Below are 24102 nucleotides of genomic sequence, written 5' to 3' on the forward strand. Positions count from 1 at the left end.
GGTGTTTTGCATTAGCTTTAGAATAGGAGATTATGAGAACCATAATATAGCTCATAGAAATAAAGGCCCTGATATCAGATCACAGGGGTTCTAGATGCTCTCTCTGATTCTTTCCCACTGTGTAGCTTTTTGTAACTTTTCCTAGTCTCATATTTCTCATCTCTAGAAGGACAATAATAATGGTATCTCATAAGTTTCTTGAGAAGATTAAATTATTTGAAGCATATCAAACTCAGCAGAATATCAGGCAACAAAGGAGCCCCCAGTGAATGCTAGCTGTAAGGACACTTTAGAATGCTGTGTTTAAGTCAATCTGCTTTAGCTTCCAGTTGTCAGTAGTCTTGATTCAGGGAAATTAAAGAAAAATATTCTGTAAGTGAAGCTGGGAAGAATGTGTCTCCATGTTTTCCCTTTCCTGTTCATGGTAGCATGCCATTCACGTGAAAGGTACACTTCGGAGTGGAAGCAAAGGAGGTTGACTTTGTATTATCCAAAAGTCATTATAGGATATGTGCAAATCAAAGTTTTTTTTCTCACAAAATATATATCAAAATGGAGTCAGAATAATCTGTTATGGAATCTCTACTCTGTGTTAAAATTATTGAGGAACTTTGATATTAATTTATGTGACTATCAAACAATTACTTCCCACTTCATAATACAAAACACTCTGTTGTCACTGTTGAAAATCTATGCTTTGTGCATTTAATTAGATCAGCTGTTTGCATCACTAAGCAAATAAAATTTTCAGGAGACCTTGAATCTAAATCTTTACTTGTTGGCTTGAACTGGGTTTTCAGTTGATGTGGTTTTCTGCTTTAGTGGATAAGAAAAGCAATAATAACTTTCATCATGCAAAGTTACTAGAATACACAGAAAATATTTTTAAGTGCTTACTAAGTTATAAGAAAGACATGTGCAAGTTAATATTCATACTTACCTGATCCATAATCAAAAGCAAGAGTATTAGAAAAAGTGTGGAACTCGTGATACAACCTGGATCCTTTTCTAGGTTCACAGTAATCAACTTTGAGAACATGGGCTAATTACATGACCTGTGTAGGTTTCAGTACCTTAAGAATGTTATTCTTTGGCTAAGACATAGGAAAATCATAGAACATCCTAAAATATTCTTTGAAAATACTTGAGTTTGAGGCAGACATAAACTAGTTGGAATCAGTTTAGAATGTTTTAAAATATTGGATTAAGTCAATAATTGCTTTTATTCTGCATAACAACAGATGCTCTTTGCAAATTTTGGATAGTTTGGTCCATATCCCCATTATTGCATTAGCTCTGAATGGTACTTTATAACCTTTTTTAGCTGGGGTAGAATTTTTTTAAGTATGACTGCTATAGTCAATGGATTAGCCAGCTCATTTTCTATTTTTAACTACCTGAGGTAACATTTGAAGCTGCAATTAAAATATGTAAACATATTGTACTATATATAATATTAAAAATTTTCTTTGTTTTTTTTTTCCTATTCCATTATTGGAAAATGACAGAAAAGCAACCTTAAAGAGAGCTTGACAATTTCTATAAGAGATTTGACTAATAGCCTCTTTTTAGTGACAGTTTCACTCCAAGAGAATTTCTTGGTAAATAAACCAATTCAGTAAAGTAAGCTTCTTTTCTTGTTGAACTCTTTCTTAGAAGTATTAAATAAAAAGTAAAAATATAAAGAAGGGTTTTAAACATAAAATAGCTCAGAATAAACAATTTTTACATGCCATGAAAGACAAAGAAAGTTAAAGCTAAGGGGAAATCAGTGGTGAATGTTGTCTTTGCCCAGGAGTGATATGATAGATGAATAGTGGTTCTGGGAAACAGAGGTGGAGGTTTTAATACCATCCAGGGCAAGGAGATGGCCTTTAGACTACAGTAGGTAGAGGGCTGAAACAGAGCTTCTTGCATAAAGGCTGTTCATCTATTCAAAAGAAGAAGAGAATCAGAAAAACACTTCCCAGTAGGAAAGAGGAAGCGACAAGATAGTTTCTTGACTAAACATCAGGGACTGATTCTGGAATAAAACAGGAAGCTTTGTGATATTCTTCCTATCTAAGCCTCTATTACACAGTAGAGAAATTTGAATTTACTCAGACACCATGATGCTGGAAAGACTAGCCAACACATGAGCATGAAAACTGCTCTTGAAAACCTCAAACCACTAAGATCTTGACAAAACTTGTGTGAAATCACGATGCAAAATTTCCACAAGCCCCCATATGGACTATCACAGGAAAGAAAACAGATTCCTAAGAAGTTCTTTTTATCACTTATGCACCCAAATTAAAAACTGATTTGGTAAATAAATAGCCATAAGATAATCAGCAATGAGAATAAATGAAAAGCAATAAAACAAAGCAAAGAAGGAACTGGGATCCAAAATCAAGGGTCATGAGATCAATATGAAAGATCCTGTAAGGGTACATTTAGCATAATTAAATAAGTAAAAGAATGAATAGATGCTATGTTAAAAGGAAAGTAAAATGTAAGGAATACAGATATTTGAAAAATAAATAGAATTTTAAGTCATGTTATATAGAATTGTAGTTACTATCTCAATAGATATGTTATACAACTAATTAGAATAAAGAATTAGTGAACTGGAAACTTGAAGAATCACTCAGCATATAGGACTAGTACATAAAAAGAATAATCTTAAGAAAAATTAAGATACATGGAGAAAGACTGAAAATGTCAAATATTTATAGGCATTCCAAAAGATAGAAAAAGGAATGCAGGCAAGACACGGTGGAAGAGTTAATGGTAAAGGGTTACAGATTTGAAGAAAGGCTTGAATCCTCAGATTTAATAAACAATGGACCCATCTACTGACTACCTAACTTAGGAAACAAAACAAACCTGTATCTTTGAAGACTGTATGTTTAGTATAGGCTAGGTTATGGAAATCAACCACCACAAATCTCACAGGCTGAGCTTGACAGACATTTATTCCTGACTTGTGTTAAGTGTCTGACTCAAGTTGGAAAGAATAAAGCAAAAATTAATAAAATGGAAAGGTAAAAAAGGAGAGTAATTAATTAATATATCCAAAAGCTGGAAATAATGAAAAGATAAATTAAGCAGAATTTCTTAAAAATTACTTTTTCTTGGGGTGTCTGGGTGGTTCAGTGGGTTAAATCCTCTGCCTTCAGCTCAGGTCATGATCCCAGGGTCCTGGGATCGAGCCCCGCGTTGGGCTCTCTGCTCTGCAGGGAGCCTGCTTCCTCCCCTCTCTCTCTCTCTGCCTGCCTCTCTGCCTACTTGTGACCTCTCTCTCTCTGTCAAATAAATAAAAATCTTTAAAAAAATTACTTTTTCTTTTTATGAAAATAATTTTGAAAATCTTAATAAATCATTTTGTAATTGATCTTAGGATAATGAAAGACACAATGTTAAATTAGAGCCTTTAGAAATTTGAAATAGTCGAAGAATAGCTTTCAAGTAGTCTCTGGATTCTAAGTAGTAAATTCTTTCAAACAGTAAAGAACACATTGTATTATGGAATACATAAAGAGATGAAACTCTACTCAATTTACTAGATGAAAGTAGCATACCTCTGGTAATAAACCTTGAGACAGCATCAATAAAATCATATACTAATATATTTTTTTGGTAAGGAATGGAAAATATTTAAAGTGCTTCTCAGACAAATAATGAATAGTAATAGAATAACCCAGTGTGATTAAAGAGGGATAATTTCAGGAATATAAGACTGAATTGCTATCAATATAATGATCACAATAGAATGTCCAATTATAAAACCCATGCAATCATCTCAAAGAATGACAAAGTGACATTTGGTAAAATTGAACATGCATTCCAGATGAAAGCAATAATAACAGCCACAACAACTGCAGCATGATTCTTAGTATTCTGGAAATAGAAACATCTTTTTTATCCTTAGATTCACCAATTGTTAATTCATTCAATTATTAATTATGCTAAATAATAAGCATTTATAAAATGTCTACTGTGTTCCTGCTATTTGTTTAATAAGATGCACACAGCCGATATTGTAGTGAACAATGAAACAGTAACTTAGAATGGGCAAATAACTAGCAGTTGAGTGTACCCTTCTATTAGTGTACCCTTCTATGATGTCTGTGACAAACACCGCTAAACTCTTTCAGCGCTCTTTCTTGCTGAACCTGGATATGATCTCAGAATTCTGAATGTGATTCTCATGGCAACCAGCAGTTGCTCCTGTTTAACTGGTCATGTCTTACCAGATGCGACCTCCTCATGGCCCCTCACCTATAGCTGTTCCTGTCTGGAAACCTAGGAAGACTATATTACCAGTAGTTAATGTGGCTTTAGAATTTCAATACAATACGCCATATTGGGATAAGTGCGTGATAGGAGATACAAAATGGGACTGCTTCTTCTCATAATTTGAGAATTTTCATTATTTTATAGTGTTGTCTTGAAGGGAGAATGGTAGGTGGTGAGGTGATGAGATGTCAGCAATGTCATCATTTGTGGTGGGTGGTTGAGGAAGTCATGGCTGTGGGTTTTATTTACTCTGTAAAGAAGGAACACAGTTTATCTGTGAACTTGCAAAAGTAGAGCATGTGGGAAATTGCATTTGGGTGGAGAAATTCTGAAATAGTCATGGAGCAAGATGGAAGAGGTTCAGATAGAGTAACAAACCAAAATTTTTTCACAGTTTTGGAGACATCAATGAAATTTATAAGTGAAATGTTGACAGTTAAGGTCAACTAGGACAATAAAAATAAAAGGCTGATCACTTAAGCTGGCATAGAGAAAAAAACTCTCCTATCTACTATCTGTCACCTATCATCTATCTAGCTAGCTATCATCATCTATCTATCTTCTATCATCTCTATCTCATTTATTATCTCTCTTACTCATGTCTATCTCATATTATTATCTCTCTTACTACAATTACAATGATATATGTAGCACGACTTCAGAGACTTAGAAGAAATCTCCATTTTTGTCAATATACTTTTATATAGTATTTTATATACCGTAGTTTATGTTTTAAATATGTTATGTCTCCTGACTGGCCCATGCTATTTTAGAGCAGAGTCTGTCAATTAGTTCAATTCTTAATCCCATACTAGTGTCTACAGAACTCTAGAAGTCGTTAAGAATCTGTGAATGATGAAATGAAAGAGTTAACAGTGTATGTCATAATCAGAAATTAAAATCATGGCTTATTATTATTATTTCCTTAAGTGTGGAATGTTACCACAGGATGTATATTAGATCATTTTATGTGGTTTATAGACATGACATTCAAGATATTGTCTCACAGTGACAAATGTATTTCCTTTCCTCTTTCAGTTATTTTCCATTCTTGTTGGTTCTGATATGATGAAAAGTCTCTTATGGGAGATTTTATGTCTTTAACATCCAATACTTGTTAAGGAATCTTTTAAGCAAAAAGAGAACAATTCTTAGAGCCAGAAATTTCAAATGGTTGTTATATATGAATAGAATGTAGTAAAAATGTTTTTTTCCAGTACTTATCGTGACTATGAAAAATATACTAAAAAGCAGTGGTATGTGTACCACGGGTATAAAAGCAGGGGGGACTTAATTGTTACTAATTGCCATGGTGTAAATATCCAAATATTATTTTCATGAAAGATTTTCTCTCTGAATGTTTTTTTAGAGTTTTCTGTTTTTTGTTTTTAATTTACTTGACAGAGAGATAGAGCACAAGTAGGCAGAGCAGCAGGCAGAGGGAGAAGGAGAAGCAGGCTCTACTGAGCAGGGACCCCAATGCAGGGCTCTATCCCAGGACCCTGGGATCATGACCTGAGCTGAAGGCAGATGGTTAGCCAACTGAGCCACCCAGGCACCCCTCTCTGAATGTTTTTCAAATATGTTAGTGCTCCGGGGCACCTGGGTGGCTCAGTGGGTTAAACCTCTGTCTTTGGCTCAGGTCATGATCTCAGGGTGCTGGGATAGAGCCCCACATCAGGATCTCCACTCAGCGGGGAGCTTGCTCTCCCCCTCCCCCGCCTGCCTCTCTGCCTACTTGTGATCTCTGCCAAACAAATAAAACAATATAAAAAAAATAATATGTTAGTTCTCCGTGCACATGAATCTCTGATGAGTAAGAACCAGTGCCTTTTCCTGTGAGGAAGTCTATTCCATTCTCCATAATGTCTGGATGTATCCCTTGCTCTTGATTCTCTGCCTTGATTTTATGTTTTTTTTTCCTTCTTTTCCTTATAGTTCTTTTTTACTACTTTTTTGTCCTTTTACTTTCCTTTTTCCTCCATCTGATCACAAGGTAAAATTCAAGAATTATTTTCATTAACGTATACAATTATAGAGTTCTATATTCTATACTACGCTTCTGAAAATTTGATGATTATTAAAACATTTTTAGTTCTCCAAAAAATGTTATGTGAAGTAGCTTAGATTATTTTCCTCCAGTAAAGTTGTAGTAGAAAGAAAAGTTCCTCTTCTTATAAAACCAAAAAGTGGATTGTATTATATATTTGTTCAAAAAGGGGAAAAAAAGTGACAATTTATTTTCCCCAGTTGCTTAGTTTTCTGTGCCATTTCAGTTACCGAGGTAATGTTTCTTAAAGATAGAGCTTTATGGTTCTCCAAAATGCATGAAATTTTAATTGCAGAAGAATTTTAAAAGAAAAAAAAATATGATGTCATTAAAATCTTTCAGGAAACATTTAGAGTCCTGAGATAAGCTTCCAATAAAAAGTATCTTGAGGAATTTTTCTTCTAGGTTAAGAAAATAACTTTTCTTTCTGGTGTTTTAGTGACTTTACATCAACCCTAAAGTTATATTGTACAATGTTTCTGGTCTGACTAATCACACTTGTGAGGTAGTATGTCCTTGTTGTTTTAATTTCTTTGATAGTTATGTCATTTATTTCTTTCAAAGTGAAGCAATCATCCTGAGGCAGGAGAAATTTTATTTTGTGTGAGAGTACACAAGGGAATTTTGCTTTTTTGAAGGACATGTTTCATATTTTCTCTCTAAAAGCTACTAAATGATCACATTTATTCTAAAAATTCAGAAGAGTGTCAGAACACTTTTCCCCAAGGATACTTTCTCACAAAGTACCATTTCTCAGTGTTTGTGGTAAAGGCTTTGGTTTGTTTCATTAAAATCATACCTTGCTACATTATCTCTTTTTCACTTTCTGAATCAGGAAGCCTGTAGACCCCTGGAAAAAAAATTCATACAGAACCTTCTGCACTGGTGTCTCTCAGAGTGATACAGTCGAAAGTTATTATTATTATTCATCTTTCTAGAGCAGATTTTAAGTGAAACTATTGTTAAGAAATTAGATGTGGATTACATTGTCATCTTTGTTGCATTTAATCGCTCATTCCTAGGTTTGCAAATCCTTTCTTCTAACTCTCTATACATCAAGATAATAATAAAAACATCACTTTGAACATAAGTAGACTTTGTTTACTCTTATTGGTCCATATATGGTTTGTTTTGCAGTAATAAAAAAAGGTTAGAAGCTAAATTTAATTACACAGGGTTAAATGTTCCATTATCAAAACTAGGAGAATATTTATGAAGATGGTTTTCACATTTGTTCTGAGAAGTACACACTAATGCAGTACTTAGGTTGAGGTTATGGTCAGAAGTACCTGGAGCCTTCTAGTTTGTTCCCGCACTCAACAGAAAGGAGGTTGGTATACACTGTTGTCAGTCTAAGGAGCAGTGCTGATCAGATACCATCTCAGATTATAGAACTCTAATTTTTTTAAAAGATTTTATTTATTTATTTGAGAAAGAGAGATAGATAGCACAGGAGTAAGTGGAGGGGCAGAGGAAGAGGGATAGGGAGAAACAGACTCCATCTGAGCAGGGAGTCCAGTGCTGGGCTCAAACCCAGGACCCTGGGATCATGACCTGAGCTGAAGGTGGACGCTTATCCAACTGAGCCACCCAGGTGCCCTGGGATTTTATAAGTCTTTACAGTCATAACTGATTCAGGATCATCAAGCCCAATGCTCAAGAAGGAATTCTTGCATTTTTTTTTTAAGTGCAAAAGGTGTTTTTATTATTGTACATGGTAAGTCCTGTGGGTAGAAAAGCTGTACTGAGATGGTGAGGAGTGACTGATTGTATACTTTTTAGTCAGTGGGAGTCAGGGATAACATAAGTCTTTAAGGAATTTGGAGGCAAGGCTTTTAGGATCTTGGGGGGTTAGCTGCTCTTAAGATAAGGTTACTTTTAGTCTTTTTTTTTTTTTCTAACTCACTTCTTTTACTTTCAGTTTTTAATAAAACATAAGCACTGAAGCACTAAAGCAGCCAGGAGTTCTTGAGGAATGTTATATTCTGCATGTTTCAGATATTTATTAGTGGGCTGCAAGCTTTTATGAAATTTAATTTAAGCTACATTTTTTCCCCTTTGTTTTCCTCATCAATAACCATGCCACCTTTATGTTGGATTACTATTTTCAAGTATGGAATAAATGCTGAGTATTAGCTTTGGGGAGGAAATCTAAGAAGATAATTGACATACTGAAGGAATTAAACGTAAAAGCTGCTTTATATTCCTACTAGGGACTAATTATAACCAAAGAAGAGGTATAATGTCTATAATTTTAAAAATTAAAAAAAAAATAGAGCTAACATTCTCCTGAGTACTGTAGATGAATCAGTAAAAAATGTTTGAGAAATAATCTTTTACCAGACTTCCCTCTAATTATTCTGGAACTCATTATTGTTATTGTTTAAAACATAAGCCATATATGATTAATAAGTTACTCAATATGGTACCCATACTAACTACCTTTAAAAAGCTCTTAATATTTCTTGGAGCTATGTGGTGAACCACAACAAAAGCAATAAGTTATAATAAGGATAAAAATGGTTACTGTTTCACTGAATTGGTCAAGAGATGAAAAAAAGCAAATCAGTATCAAAGGATTTAAGTTAACAAAACCAAGATTACCCTATCTGGGAAAGTTCAATGTTCTAATTTTTTTAAATATTTATTTATTTGACAGAGAGAGAGAGAGATCACAAGTAGTCAGAGCAGCAGGTAGAGAGAGAGGGGGAAGCAGAGAGCCCAATGCGGGGCTTGATCCCAGGACCCTGAGATCATGACCTGAGCTGAAGGCAGAGGCTTAACCCACTGAGCCACCCAGGTGCCCCGGACATTCTAATTTTTAAAACCTCAAATGAATGTTTCTTGTGTGACCTCTTGACAATTCACAGACATTAATTTCACCTTCACTTTCTGATTTGCATTTACTATTATTTATCATATGCTGTATAATGTCATTTTAACCATTCAGTATGCAATATCTCTATTACTGAGTCTAAGAAATTAATTTAATGGTAAATTCAAGGACTAGCAGAATCACATTACATTTAAAACATTGAGAACAGGACAATGAACATTTTGGCAGGAAAACTGTTTTAGAAATTAGGAGTGACTTTTGTATGGAATTAGGGGAGCTGATAATTATGTTAGATTCCTAGTGCTGCCGTAACAAAGTACCACAAACTAGGTGGCTGAAGACAACTGCAATTTATTGTCTCACAGTTCTAGAGGTCAGAAGTCCGAATTTAAAGTGTCAGCAGGGGGGTGCCTGGGTGGCTCAGTGTGTTAAGCCTCTGCCTTCGGCTCAGGTCATGATCCCAGGATCCTGGGATCGAGCCCCGAGTCTGGCTCTCTGCTCAGCAGGGAGCCTGCTTCCTCCTCTCTCTGCCTGCCTCTCTGCCTACTTGTGATCTCTGCCTGTCAAATAAATAAATAAAATCTTAAAAAAAAAATAACCCAAGAATTGGGTTATTGTCAAGAATAGACAAATAGGCTGATAGAATAGAATAGAAAGCCATGCACAAAAAATGTGCTCCTGTGTGGAATCATGATATTTGAAAGTAGTGCAAGACAAATTAGGGAGAAATGAGAAGTGGTGCAGTAAAAATTGGCTCTTCATGGATAAAAATGAGTATGGATTCCTATCTCACATCATATATGAAAATCAATTCCAAATAGATAAGAGACTTAAATCTGAGAGGCAGAAGTTTAAAACTTTTAAAATATAAAGGATTCTTACAACATTGGGGAAGAAAAGGGTTTTTTTTTTACATTAAATTAAAAAAAACTATAAAAACTGATAAAATTGACTTTAAGATGAAGACAATATTTTCATCAAAATCTAACATAATGACAATAATTAATATAAAGGGTTGCTGCATTTTACCTGGAATGTTTTTTTCCACAAACATTGAAATTATCATTTCTTTTTCCTTTTAATCTTTTAATCTTCATTACATAAATTCTATCAATAATTAATATAAAAAGTCCCATTGGGTCTGACAGTGGCTCAGTCAGTTAAGCATCTGACTTGATTTTGGCTGAGGTCATGATCTCAGGGTTCTGGGATTAAGTCCTATGTTGTACTCTGCACTCAGTGGGGAGTCTTCTTTTTTTTGACTTAAAAAAAAAAACCCCAAATTTGAGGAATACATTTGAACATAAATAACAGTGCATTAGCATCCAGAATATGTACAGAACTCCTAAAGTAAGACAGGAAAACATAACCCTAAAGAAAAGTTGTAAAAAGACATGGTATAATAGGTATTTTACCTATATTTAAAAAAAGGATACCCAATCAATATATAGCAGATGCTCAACTAAGTAATCAGGATAATGAAAAATCATAGTGAAACACTATTTCACACCCATCAAATTAGCACAAATTTTACCAAGCAGGCATATTTTCAAGTTAGTCTTAGAGAAATAATGAGTGGTCATCTGATTTTAAATCTCTTAACATGGCCTCCTACAGAACTATAAGACCGATGAAGAAGACACACAAAATAACACATGACTCATATATTCAGAATTAGTGGAGACAAGAATGGCATGAATTTCAAATTACTTTAAGTTTGAAAATAATCACCAAGTTCCAACAGAGCTGCCATTGAAGCTCCACTTCCACAGCAAGTCTGTGGGCATGGAGAGAAGGATGGAGAAATTTAAAAGTCTTTATGGGCAAAAGGGGATCAGGGCATATAGATGAACTATGAGAAAAAAGAAATCTCTCTAGAAGGACATGGTTCAACAAGAAGTGTTAAATCACCAAATGTAGCTCTGGAACCTGGGAGTCTATGACCCTAGTCACAGGGCTGAAAGTAACCAGAGGTAGCCATGTCTTGGTGACAGAAGATAAGTAGAGAGGGGATAGCACCCCTTCTATACATAGGAAGCCAAGCAGAATGAAGTGAATTTAAGAATGCTGTAGGAATGAAAGAGAAATAAAAGCCACCAGCGCCTGCTGTCTCCCATCGTCACCAATACTTCAATCAAAGATGCTGTACTTTGCCGCAGTGATAGAAGATTATGCTACTGAACTAGAAATCATTTCATAAAATGCCTAGGAATAAAAAAGAGAGAGAGAGAGAGAAAGCTTATTTCAAATAAAGCTATGTAGCAAGAAAACAAAAATGCAAATCAAAAAAATTTCAGAGAAAAATTCTCCCAGGGGAAAAAAATTGAAACAGAAGGAATCTATAATACGACACTTGAATCTGAATTAAATAAGCACTCAAACACTCAAACAAGTACTTGAGATATTAAAAAAAAAGCTATCTTCAGAAATTAAGAAGAGAAATGCAGGGGGAGGAGAAGGAGCAGGAGGGGGAAGGTGGAGAGGGGACGAGGGGGAGTGGAAGGAAGGAGGATGTGGGGGAAGGAGAAGGTCAATAGCAATGAGATTTGACTAAACAAAAAAACTGAAGAATAAATTCCATATGACAAAGACACTATCCATTAAAATTGAAGATGCATCACAGAGAACTTCTCTCTCTTTTTTTTTAAAGATTTTATTTATTTATTTGACAGACGGAGATCACAAGTAGGCAGAGAGGCAGGCAGAGAGAGAGGAGGAAGCAGGCTCCCTGCTGAGCAGAGAGCCAGACTCGGGGCTCGATCCCAGGATCCTGGGATCATGACCTGAGCTGAAGGCAAAGGCTTTAACCCACTGAGCCAGCCAGGCGCCCCACAGAGAACTTCTCTATGATCATTGTAAGAGTATGAACTATACATATATTTGGCATTATCTATTTGTGTTTTTATCTAATTTATCTAATGCGGTTTGGCATTATCTATTAGTGTCTAAGGTGTCATGCTCCACACTCAGCATTTGAAGCTTTAGCATCAGGATATTCTAGAGCAGGGATCTGCAAACCATAGCCCACTGACCAGCTCTAACTACCTGATTTTGTAAGTAAAAGTTTATTGTAACAAAACTGTGTCCCTTTTATTATGTGTTGTCTTCGGCTGCTTTCGTGAAAAGGGAAGAGTTGAGTAATTGCAAAATGGAGCCCACGATGCTGAAAATATTTATAACCTTATCATTTGTTGTAAAAATTTGCTGATGGCTAGCCTAGAAAGACCTTTGTCTGTATGAAGAAACATGTATGAGAAGGTTTATAGTAAAAAACTGAAAACACCAGTAGAACAGACAACTAAATTGGGAGTATCCAACGGGCTACTATAGAGCAGAGAAAAGGAAGCAGATGTGTACAACAATAGGAATGAATCTCTCCAAATAAACTGTTGAGTGAAACAAAGGAAGTATGAACATGATGTTTCCAACTGTGTCAAGGTTAAAGCATATGCAGCTGAACTGAATGGAGTCTATGGGATCATACACATGAATTAAATTGTTAAAGTAGCATATGGGACAGGTCAGGTTGTTCACTTGCTTATCCTTAGGGACAGGGAGAAAACAGTCTCAGCTGCTCTCACAAGGAGTTTCATGGGTACTGGTCTTATTTTCTTTCTTTAAATGGATGGTGTGTCCAAAGATATTTGCTTAATTGTCATTTGCATAACGACTTTTTTTAATTAAAAAAAAATCACTTCAGGTTCCAAATCAAATATCATTGGTTTTTTAGCAAGAGCAAAATTATCGAACACATTATATTATTTCCTCAAATTAATTTTTCACTCTGTTTAACCTACATACCATATACACTGACACAGATATTTTTAATAGTTAGTTTATTTGTTACATGTTTCTGAAAGAATTAGTTGGATATAGATCTACATACACACACACACACACACACACACACACACACACAATTATATTCCATATACTTACAGAGTATTTATAAAGAAGAACACAGTGGATGCTATATGTTAAATGCTCTTGGTTAGCTCACTGCTCTGTTCCCTGGTCAACTAGATGACTCCTAAATTATTCTATCATCTCAAAGTTGTTACTTGTAAATGGGAATAATAATAATCTCTGCCTTTCTTTTTAGTGTGTATAACTTAAAAAATGCTCTGTAGTCATTTGTATAAATAGTACTTTCATTGTCACTTTCACAGTCCAGCATATGATGTCTGTACATCTTTGTTTCAGGTTGTATGGCACACCAGGCAACATTGACTTCTGGCCTGCCCTCATGGTTGAAGACCTGATCCCTGGCACAAGAGTGGGACCAACACTTATGTGCCTGTTTGTTACCCAATTTCAGCGGTTAAGAGATGGAGATAGGTGAAGATTTGTCTGTTATACTTGTCAAAGATAATGAAATCAGTTTTTTGCCCCAAAATATAGGTGTACAATAACATTAAAAGTGTGATTCCATGCTTTCTATGATTTAAAATATTTTGAATATGAGCAATAACAAATAGTAGCTGGTCACAGAATTTTTCTGACTACTGATAATACCAGATAACATTCCTTTTCATAAATTTTTATGAATCTTTGTAAAAAAAAATAAGAAATAGACTGTCTAGAAAAGGCATAGAAGTCAGTGGTTAAAAGGATGCACTAGACTCATTACCATGTGTTTAAATCTGGGCACCCCTACTTGCAACTATTTAAGAAACATAACACCTGAAACCTGTTGCCTCATTTGTAAAGTCTGATTAACAGTAGTACCTAGGGCTCATAAATTGTGGCAACTGTAAATGATGTTGGCAGTGCAAAAGTTGACAGCTGGCCTGCAGCTCTGTCCCTTCATCTTCATGGAAGATTTGTTGACCCAATACCAGACCTCCTGGCAAAATCTGTCCTAAGGGCATTTACTAGTGGAATGATAACTGGGAATTCTTCCTAAAAATCTCTTGGTTTGTCTAAAGTGTTTATTGTAACTCAACTTGAATTTATGAAATTATGACAGACAGCTGGCAGGAGATGTAAGTTCATGTAATATCTTTCTTGCAAGGCTAACCAAGTAAAAAAACTAAGAAAACTGAAAAACTAATCAGCCACCACTGGGTTGGCATAGGACACACTATTAGCTCTCTTCTCTTACTTGAACCAAATGTGTTCCAAGTACTCGCTGTATCTTCTGAATCATTAGTATGGTCTTGAGTAAGGGCTAGGATTCTTGTGAACTTGTTTGACAATTCAACCTTTTGTATTATTGCATAGGTGATATATATATGTCCTATATATATCTCTTATATAGGACTTAAAACACTTCCTAGAACTTAGTTTTTAATTAAAGTTATACTAAAAATTATTCTTTACTTAAAAATTTTCTTCCCAATCTCTTCTACTTATGAATTATATTATAAAGAAAGTAGGAACAGCTTTAATTCCTTTTATTGCACATTGGCAAACATTCATGGTACAATATTTCATTTTTATTTTTATAAATTAGTTTTAGCACTCTGGATTTATTGCAACACATAGTTGGGCTAATATGTTTAATTGATAATAATTTAAGAATATATGTAGTTAAAAACTAAACAAATTTGGGAAAGCTTTGGTTTTTTGGAGTCAACTGTCTTCCCTATTTGTATTAGTTTACTAGGGCTACCATAACAAAGTCCAAAGACTGGGTGACATAGACATAGACAACAAATGTATTGTTTCGCAGTTCTGAAGTCTAGATCAGGGTTGGGAGTGTTGGTCCCTACTGAGGCCTCTCTCCTTGTCTTGTAGGTGGTCAACTTCTCTCTTTCTCTCCAAATGGTCTTCCCCCTGTACTTGTCTATGTCCATATTTTATGACCTTAATTCCCCCACAACACTCTAATGACTTATTTTTACTTAACTACCTCTTTAATGGACCTATCTCCAAATAAAGTCACATTCTGAAGTACTGGGGGGCTAGGATTTCAGACTATGAATTTTGAGGGGTCACAAGTCAGCCCATATACCACGTGAGTGGCAACAGTCTTTTCCTTTCTATCATGTGTTGTATGCCTACATGAGAAAAGTGCTTGGCATATGGTACTGAAATATTTCCTGAAGGAATGAACAAAGGTTCACTTTAATAGTGTTTTTTAAATTGTATCATTTCATTTGAAACCAAATGTGTTCATTCTAATTAGCCAAGAGATATAATAAACTAGTGTGTATTAATAATTACAAAGCAACATTTCCCTTTTAAGCAAACATGTCAATATTAAATTGTTCAGGTAATTCCTAAGGCCAATTTATGGAATTTTAGATTAGAAAGTGTGCTTTTTAAAAACCCTTTAAAACTTTACAAAGCTTTACTTCGAATCATTTTGTAAAACTTGACTGGAAAGTGATAGTTCAAAGCCATGGGATTTAAGAACTTATACAAATTGGAGGCAATTCAAACATGCTTAGTTGGAGAACAAACATAATCCTTTCCATATGTTTCTCTTTTGCTGAGCTCTTCTTGCTATTATCACTGCTCTGCACACAGCTCAGTGCAGTGCTCTGCCGGAGACCTCACTCTGCACCTCTCCTTGCTGACCCCCAGGTTCTGGTATGAGAACCCTGGGGTGTTCACTCCCGCACAGCTCACTCAGCTGAAGCAGGCATCACTGGGCCGTGTGCTCTGTGACAATGGTGACAACATCCAGCAAGTCCAGGCCGATGTCTTCGTGAAGGCACAGTACCCGCAGGATTACCTGAGCTGCAGTGAGATACCGCAGGTCGATCTGCGAGTGTGGCAAGACTGCTGTGAAGGTCAGTGAGGATACCATTGCCCTGTCTGGATCTGCATGTGTGAGTGCTTGTGTGATTTCTAACATCAAAGACTATGCTCCTTCAACAAAGGCGCACGGAGGAAAACACAGGAGAGCAGATCTTCCTTTTAGGAATCAGACGGAGTTTGGAGAAGACAATGGGAAGGCCAAAGGTTCCACCTCCCAGCCTCCTCCATTTGGGTCCAATCTCCTCAGACTGAGTGGTCGGAGGGGCTTGCCAGGAAGGGAGGGGCCCAGCAGAGTGGGGCAGGGAGTGGGGGAGGCCTGGGAGAGCAGGAAGGGCCCAGCAGAATGGGCTGGGTCTTGGTGATGAATTTGGTCTCTTGTTCTCCCTGCCCTTCAGATGACTATGCCAAACATCAAACTCCAGTAATTTGGTACTGGATATATCTGCTTCCTGGGGGTCAGCTGACCACAAAGAGAAGCAAAAAATCATAGTAGCTCAGTTAATTTAGACTATTAGTCTCCATATGATGTTGCACCCATGTTCATTGGAAATTTGGGGATGTCTTGATAGAGTTAGAGAACTTTCTCTAGTGATACAACATAATTTGCCACATCTGCCATATCACCTTTTATGAGCCAAACTCTACCTAAGGTGCTTTGTATGCATCTAGATGCCACCACATTACCTCTTAAGAAATGTGGCTCTATTCTCCTTTAATAAATGAAGAGAATATGGCTTAAAAGTGTCAGATAACTTGGAGTAAGTGGTAACCTATGGCTAGGGAAAGGATCTGTCAGCTGACACCTAGAAATGAACTAAGAGCTTGATGGTTCTGAGCAGAACATGCTATGGTTCCACATATGAGCACATATCTCTTGCATGATAACGCACTGTGTCTCTTCTGCCTTTACCAACACATGGGCCACAGTGGCCTCATGCCTGCCATGTTTAGAGGCTATGCACATGGGGGAGCTCTGATGTTCTCTAAGAAGAAAAATGCAGCTGCAATCATAGAAATAGTAGTTGGCATTCACAGGAGGGGGGATGTTATTAGCCCCAAACATTCCTGAGTGGGAAAAGCAAGTTCTAGAAATAGGAGAGAATGTTGAACCAAAAACACAGTGACATCTGAGTTGCAGTTTCCTTTTTCTCTATGGTGGGTTTTATGGGACAGAGAACAAAGTCATTTAGTACTGTGAGGAGGAGGAGGTGTACTTTTCCTCACCTCAAATTCTTGGTGAATTATGGCCAGAAATAGTGAAATATTTCCATATCTCCAAAACATGGGACTCAGAGAGGCAATGTGAAAAACAAGATGAATGGCAAGTAGTAACACTCCTTTTGCTTTTTCTGCAGTCCTCAGACTGGGCATTGAGCCCACTGAGTGGAGGAAAAAATAGATGGGATGACAGGGTGTGGGCTATGATGAAAATAGCTGTGCTCTGGATGGAAGCAATGATTCAAGTCCAGGAAGAAAAAGTTGTGGTCCCATTATGCCCACATATGCCTTTTCTAGGTGCTCACACCACCAACCCTGTGGTAGGTGATTCATATATAACGCCTACTGACCTCATAATCTTTATGAGTCTTTCAAGGTGGGTATCATTGTCCCCACTTCACATATGAGGAAAATGAGATTCCTGGATGATAACTACATATTCTGAGGTCCCCCAGCTGTGATTTAAACCTATATATAGTCAACCTGAAAGCCTCAGCTCTTTTCTCTGTGTGCACAGTCTCCTTTGAGCATCCATAGGACAGGGTCCTCTTCCCTGGCTGGGTGGTTCCACAGGTGTTAGGCTCCCTTGGGAGCACTTGGCCTAACTATTTCCCAGGGCCTCAGTTCAGCCTTCTCTTGGCCCTCAAGCCTACACTGATCTGCAGATCCCAGGCAGCACAGCTTGCCCTGGAGAGTCCTGACCCCCAGACTGGGAGCCCAGGGTAAGACCTATCTTCCACCCAGGGGAATCCCTGCAGTTCCTGTGGCCTTGAGATGAGGCATCTACCACCAAGCCAGGCAGGCACTTTTCTTCCTGCTTTTTGTTGAGCTGCATCCTGATCAAGGTCTAAGCTCTCTGGGGAAAATCTGAGCTTTCCTGTGTGGCAGTGTTAACCGGCAGGTGTGGTTGCTGAAGGTCATGGGGGTTCCTGTTTAATCATTTGATGCTCTCTCTTGTGTGGACTAAAAATATACTGAAGCAAGCTATGGGAAAACTAGTTTTGATCTGAAGCTAGGGTAGGACCTAGAATTCAGTTATAAAACATTGGTTTCTTTGAAGATTAAAAGCATTCTTATATAGAACCTTACGAGTTCCCACAAGGAAAAAGCAAAACACGTTTTAACTGTTTACTAGGTAGTTCATGCTCCCTCCTCTTCTCTTGTCTGGCAATATATAAATCCCATGGACTCTAAGCCCATGAAACCCATGTTTTTTTTGTGTTTTTTGTTTGTTTGTTTGTTTTTGGTTTTGTTTTGTTTTTTAGAGAGAGAGAGCGCATGAGAATGAGTGTGGGGGAAGGGAGAGGGAGAGAGTCTCAAGCAGGCTCAGGTCATGATCTCAGAGTAATGGAACCAAACCCGTGTGGGGCTCTTGTGTTCTGCGGGAGGTCTGCTTGATATTGTCTCTCTCCTTTCTCTCTGCACCTTCGCCTGCTTGCTCTCTCTCTTTCTCTCTCAAATAAATAGTTTTTAAAAGTAAAAACAAAACAAAACAAAACAAAACAAAACAAAAACAAAAATCACACAGTGACCCTTCAAAAATTTAGGAAAACTTCCCTAGGCATCTTGTTTGTTCCATTTTGTCCTTGCCCACTTCATGATTTTTGTCTTATGAGTTTATTTCTCTGCTCAGCTTCTGTATTTGACACATAGATTTAAACCATCTGCTGTGTTGACTCTGATTCTGTCAATATGAGCAAACTGCAAGTAAGTATGTGTGAAAGAATCTAAAGACAATTGGATGCCATGTACCAGGATGACCTCCTTCTGGGACAAGTTCTAGGTACTCCTGGTTTGATTTCTTTGTTGGACCACACAGCAGTCCACTGGAAGTCACTAGAGGAGCCTGTAATTTGCACAGGTGCTCCTACAAGTAGTACCAGAGAATGGGCAGAGGCAAAGTGGGACTGTGCTGGTTCTGGATATAAGCTTGTATGAAGCAGATGCATGCCTTTGGTACAAGTGATAGGGCAGAAAACTAGGATACTTATGAGTTAGTCTTTAAATACAGCACTCTGAAGTGATTAATATTGGTAAGGATTAAAGAAACAATATTCTAATTCAAATCAGGGAAGATTCTAGTCAAAGATTATTTTACCTACTGTTCATGAGGTTTCTGTTTTCCTGAGTATATAAGAAAATGTTTTTCTGTCAATAGTGTGTCTGTCTATATTATGCCAAAACAACTCACAGGTTGATTCAAAGTACATATAAGCATTAGCCCAGTTTGTGGGGATAGTTATCAGATGAATAAATTGCTTGATTTGTTATTATTCTTATTTCAACCAACAGAGAAGTAGTAATTCAATGCCATAAGTATGTGCTAGGAAACAGTCAAGTTCTTATGAAAAATATGGAGAAAAGGATGAAGAACAAAGAGAGGTTCAGAACAGAGTCTTTGCTGTGGAAGTTATCTTATAAGCAACAAGTATTCAAAGTATTGATTGATTTGATTTGGTTTTAAAGGAAAGGGAACATGAAAACCTCACAAGGGTTGTAATCAAAAAAAGATCACAGTGATCAAAATAGCAAATGACACAATGAATGAATTTAATAAGTAGGAATTTTATTGCACATAAGATAATGCAAGATTTCTCAGATTTTTAGATTTAATATATTATATCACTTGACATAATTTATAAAACATAAAGCATTTCACATTACATGTCTGTGTTCTTTTTCTCCCTTAGCTATCTTAGTTATAGGCCTTCAGAGTGACAGATAACCTGAGAGATCATTTCATTTGAAAAAAAAAGAAAACAAAAAAAGAAAAACCCACTTCATTTTAAGATTAGGAAGAAAAAATTGAAAAGGTCTAAGTAACTTACCCTCACTATTTATTAGCAGAGCTAGGGATGGAATGCAGACATCTCAATTCCACATCCAGGTTTTATTTCTGTTCTTCCTTATCTTACTCTTTAATGTCATAACTAGTTTTCTTTTCTCTATACTTTCCATAATCTCCTCCAAGTCCCTTTTACCTGAGATAAATATGGGAACTCTTCTTTAGATGGTTGATGTTCCTTTTAGAATCCTATGCTAAAAAATTGTAAATGTAACACTCTTGACATTTTACCATCAATTTAAACTAATTTTTAGTATCATTTAATGAATAGATCAAGAGCCTTTGCATAATATTATAAACATCACAGATGCAACTAATAATATTCACAAGTCCTTATTACCAATCTACTTATTTCAGAGAGCTTTATAATTGGCACATTTGTTTGCACTGTAGATCAAATAAATCAAACTCTACTGATAAAATTGATTCTACATAGAGCATAAAACATTTCTTTGAGTGTCAGAAAATGATTTACTCTCCAGTCATGTCATTTTCATCTCATTTAGAAATGAAAAATAACACCTAATGCAGGTGATGTATTAAGACCCCATGCCACTTGATTAAATAAAACTACTTTCAAATAAAACAATTTCACAAAGAACCAACAGATGTATATTTTCTACTGGGGTTTATGGAGCCATCTGGTCTTGCAATTTCCAGCTGCATAGTTTACATTAAGTTCTGTCTTTAAAACATCAAGTAATTTTAAATACAGTATATTTTATATACAAATGTAAATATATTTATGTTTACTCTTGACTTTAGTTTAAATAAATTGTGCTTATGTTTGTAAACTAATGAAAGTTTAATTTCTTCCATAAGAGACTGATTTTATTACCACAATATTTCATGATGTTATGGCTGTTTCATGCTTAACTTATAAAATGCCTTCCAAGTATTACTAAAGAAGTAAGATTTCAGCAACGCCTATAAAGCTTTAATGAACCAATTAATTTGCAACAGTGTTCTCAGGTTTGTCTTTGAAAGTAGTTGCTATTTTTAATAGAGCACCATAGGACATCTCCCACTCTCCTTGGTTCTGTAAGTACATAATATCTTATATGAATAGCTTGTTGAAATCAAGGTGAGAACAAACCTCATAAGCAGGATAAAGGGCACTAAATAGCACTGAAATGATACAAAATTGATGTGTTTAAATGGTGATACTGTTAATGAATCAAACTCTACTGATAATGTTGACTTTACGTGTGTGTGTGTGTGTGTGTGTGTGTGTGTATAAAATAAAACATTAGCTATTAAATGACATCTCATAAGTTCTGAGGATATTGTGTTATCTTCCAAATACAGCATCCTGTTTTTATTCACAATCTAAAACATCCCAGTAGGAAAAAACCTTCCCATTCCAGAGGTAGGTTGTTAGGGTGCCTGGGTGGCACTCTTGATTTCCTGTGTCCAGCTCCACACTGGGCCTGGAGTCTGTCTCTCTTTCTCTGTCTCTCCCAACACCCCTGACACTCGTACACTTTCTCTCTCTCTAAAAAATTTAAATAAATAAAAAATTTAAAAATTTTTAAAAAGAAGTAGGTTGCTAATAAGTACAGTTTCATTAAGTTGTTTAAGTTAGGAAAAGGTCTTTTAATACCAAAAATTGATTTATGATTCTTTTTAGTATTACTATAAAATTTTAAAATTCTCATTATATTTAGAATTATTAGTGTTTAAATATTGACATTGATAATTAGTGAAATTTCTTTTCAAATATGCTGCCACGAAATATAAAGTACTTAGCAATGAAGACAGGATATATGCCTTGCAGATCACTAGGGAAATAAAATCAACAATATAGAAACTAACCAATGAAGCATAAGCAAAATTAAAGAAAGCTAGTAAGACTCAGATGTAGTTGAAGCTTCAGTGTATTAAGAGAATTATTAAATGTAGAAAAATTCTTAGATGTATCCAAAAGTAGTTTCAACTCTACCTCATTACAAGAGATACACTTAAACAAGAATCTTTAGAAGGATCAAATATAGAACAATAGGTAAAAGTAAGCCGGGCACAGAAAGAGACAGAAACATGAGTGGCAAAAACAATATTTTTAAAAGTTGAATTTAAGAAATAAAAGCATTAATGGACATGGGTCTACTTTCATTTCACAATCGGTATGTGTCTTAGTTAGAAACTCTCATGTGTCAAATAACTTAACATCTATTTAGCACACTTTAATGGAAGTATATTTGAATATTATTAATGTGATCACTTTATAAGAGATGTATCTAACTTTGTGCCCTATAAACTAGAATTAACTTTATTTTAAAATATCCTTTGAAAATTCTGAAATGTTGACTATATGTCATAACGCAAGGAAAACTGAAATTCTTACAAGGAAAATTGACATACAACATTCTCCATTCAACTAGTCTAAAACTAAACGATTAGATTTAAAATAAACTTGTTACTTAGACATTTTTTAAAGATTTTATTTGTTTATTTGAGAGAGAGAGAGAGCATGAGCAGGAAGAAAGCAGAGGGAGAGAGAGAGAAGCAGACTCTCTGCTGTGCAGGGAGCCCGAGGAGGGTCTTGATACCATTAGCTCCTGAGATCATACTTGAGCCCAATGCACTCGCTTGACCAACTGACCACCCAGGCACACCTGTCTAGACATTTTTAAATCATTTTAACAAATATTTTTTCAGGGAGGTAATGAAAATTAAGACGGATGTTTTATTAAATATTAATATTTATATTATAGCACTTTAATATATACTTACTTTCACATATTTTAATAATAAATTAATATATGATGTAATATTTTTAATAATTTAAATTTTAGTTTGCTAGGGCTGCCATGACAAACTATTCCAGGCTACACTTGAACAATAAACATTTATTGCTTGAACAATAGACATTTATTGTTCCACCATTCTGGAGGACAGAAGGATTGTTGGTATTGCGGGATTGGTTCCCCTTGAGGGCTATGAATGAGAATCTGTTCCTTGACTCACCCTGAGCTTCTGGCTGTTGCTGGTATTATTGGCTTGCCTTGACTTCTCCTGTATTACCCCTTTCAACCTTCATTATCACATGGTTTTCTACTCTGTGTGTATCTGTGTTTAAGCTTCTCCTTTTTATGAGGACAGCAGTCACGTTGGATTAGGGCCCACCCTACACCAGTGTGAACTCTTCGTAACTAAATACATTTGCAATGACCCTTTTTCCAAATAAGGTTACATTCTGAGGTTCTGGGGGTTAGGACTTCAACATATGAATTAAGGGGAAGCACAGCTCAGTCCATAAAAATGTATTTGTGTTGTTTCAAGCCACCATGTTTGTAGTAAGTTATTGCACGGCAATAAATAATGCAATTGCAAAGTAGAAAGAAAATGGAATGCAGGTAAGAGTATGAAGAAGTATGAATGGTTTCCTGCTGTCATCCCTCCCTTCAAAACAACTGTGGGGACAGTTCAGTATTGCTCACTAATACAGATGAAACACCATCTAAAGATAGAGAATGTTAGTTCCTCCATAGGAACTAGGAACTGAGAATTATATTTGATTGTTACACAAATACAACATAAGACAACAGCATTGAATAAAGCTGTTCTCAGAGTCTCCCCCAAATTGTCATTTTTATGTTTCATTAAATTGTTATTTGTACTTCTCCTTTTCTATTCTTTTCTATTCTTGCCAGCAAATGAGAAGTGCTAAAATGTTAAGAAACAAGGATTGACCATAACTTAAAAACAGAGTGTTATATATTTTGTCATTTTTTTTTTTAAGATTTTATTTATTTATTTATTTGTCAGAGAGAGAGAGAGAGACAGAGCACGCACAGGAGAACACAAGCAGGCAGAGGCAGAGAGAGAAGCAGGCTCCCCACTGAGCAAGGAGCCCGATGCGGGACTCGATCCCAGGACCCTGGGATCATGACCTGAGCCGAAGGCAGCGGCTTAGCCAACAGAGCCACCCAGGCGTCCCTATTTTTGTCAATTTTTAAGCCTATCATCATTGATATATTTTTGGTACGTGGAATGCAGCATCAGGACCCTGATATTCCACAGTTGTAGAGTTTTAATCAATTCATGCAAACATGTATGTTTGCCTGAGCTACTGTACCTTCAACTCCCCAACTTGAACTTGTTTACTTATCAAGGAATGTCAGTCCACTTCAACAAATCAGAACGTCCAAACCCATGCCTAAA

At 36.1% G+C, this 24102-nt stretch overlaps 1 protein-coding gene across 1 annotated transcript in view; it reads left to right on the forward strand.

The window, feature by feature from the left end:
- LOC111155452 (peroxidasin like) overlaps positions 1-24102 on the forward strand; it is a 446194-nt gene that overhangs the window by 394768 nt on the left and 27324 nt on the right. The window contains exons 18-19 of the mRNA XM_022515616.1: positions 13371-13505; positions 15699-15907. Of these exons, the coding sequence (XP_022371324.1) occupies positions 13371-13505; positions 15699-15907 (344 nt within the window). The remainder of the gene's footprint in view (positions 1-13370; positions 13506-15698; positions 15908-24102) is intronic.

Source organism: Enhydra lutris, unplaced genomic scaffold, assembly GCF_002288905.1.
Source record: "Enhydra lutris kenyoni isolate GAN:26980312 unplaced genomic scaffold, ASM228890v2 scaffoldscaffold41, whole genome shotgun sequence".
Taxonomy (NCBI): domain Eukaryota; kingdom Metazoa; phylum Chordata; class Mammalia; order Carnivora; family Mustelidae; genus Enhydra; species Enhydra lutris.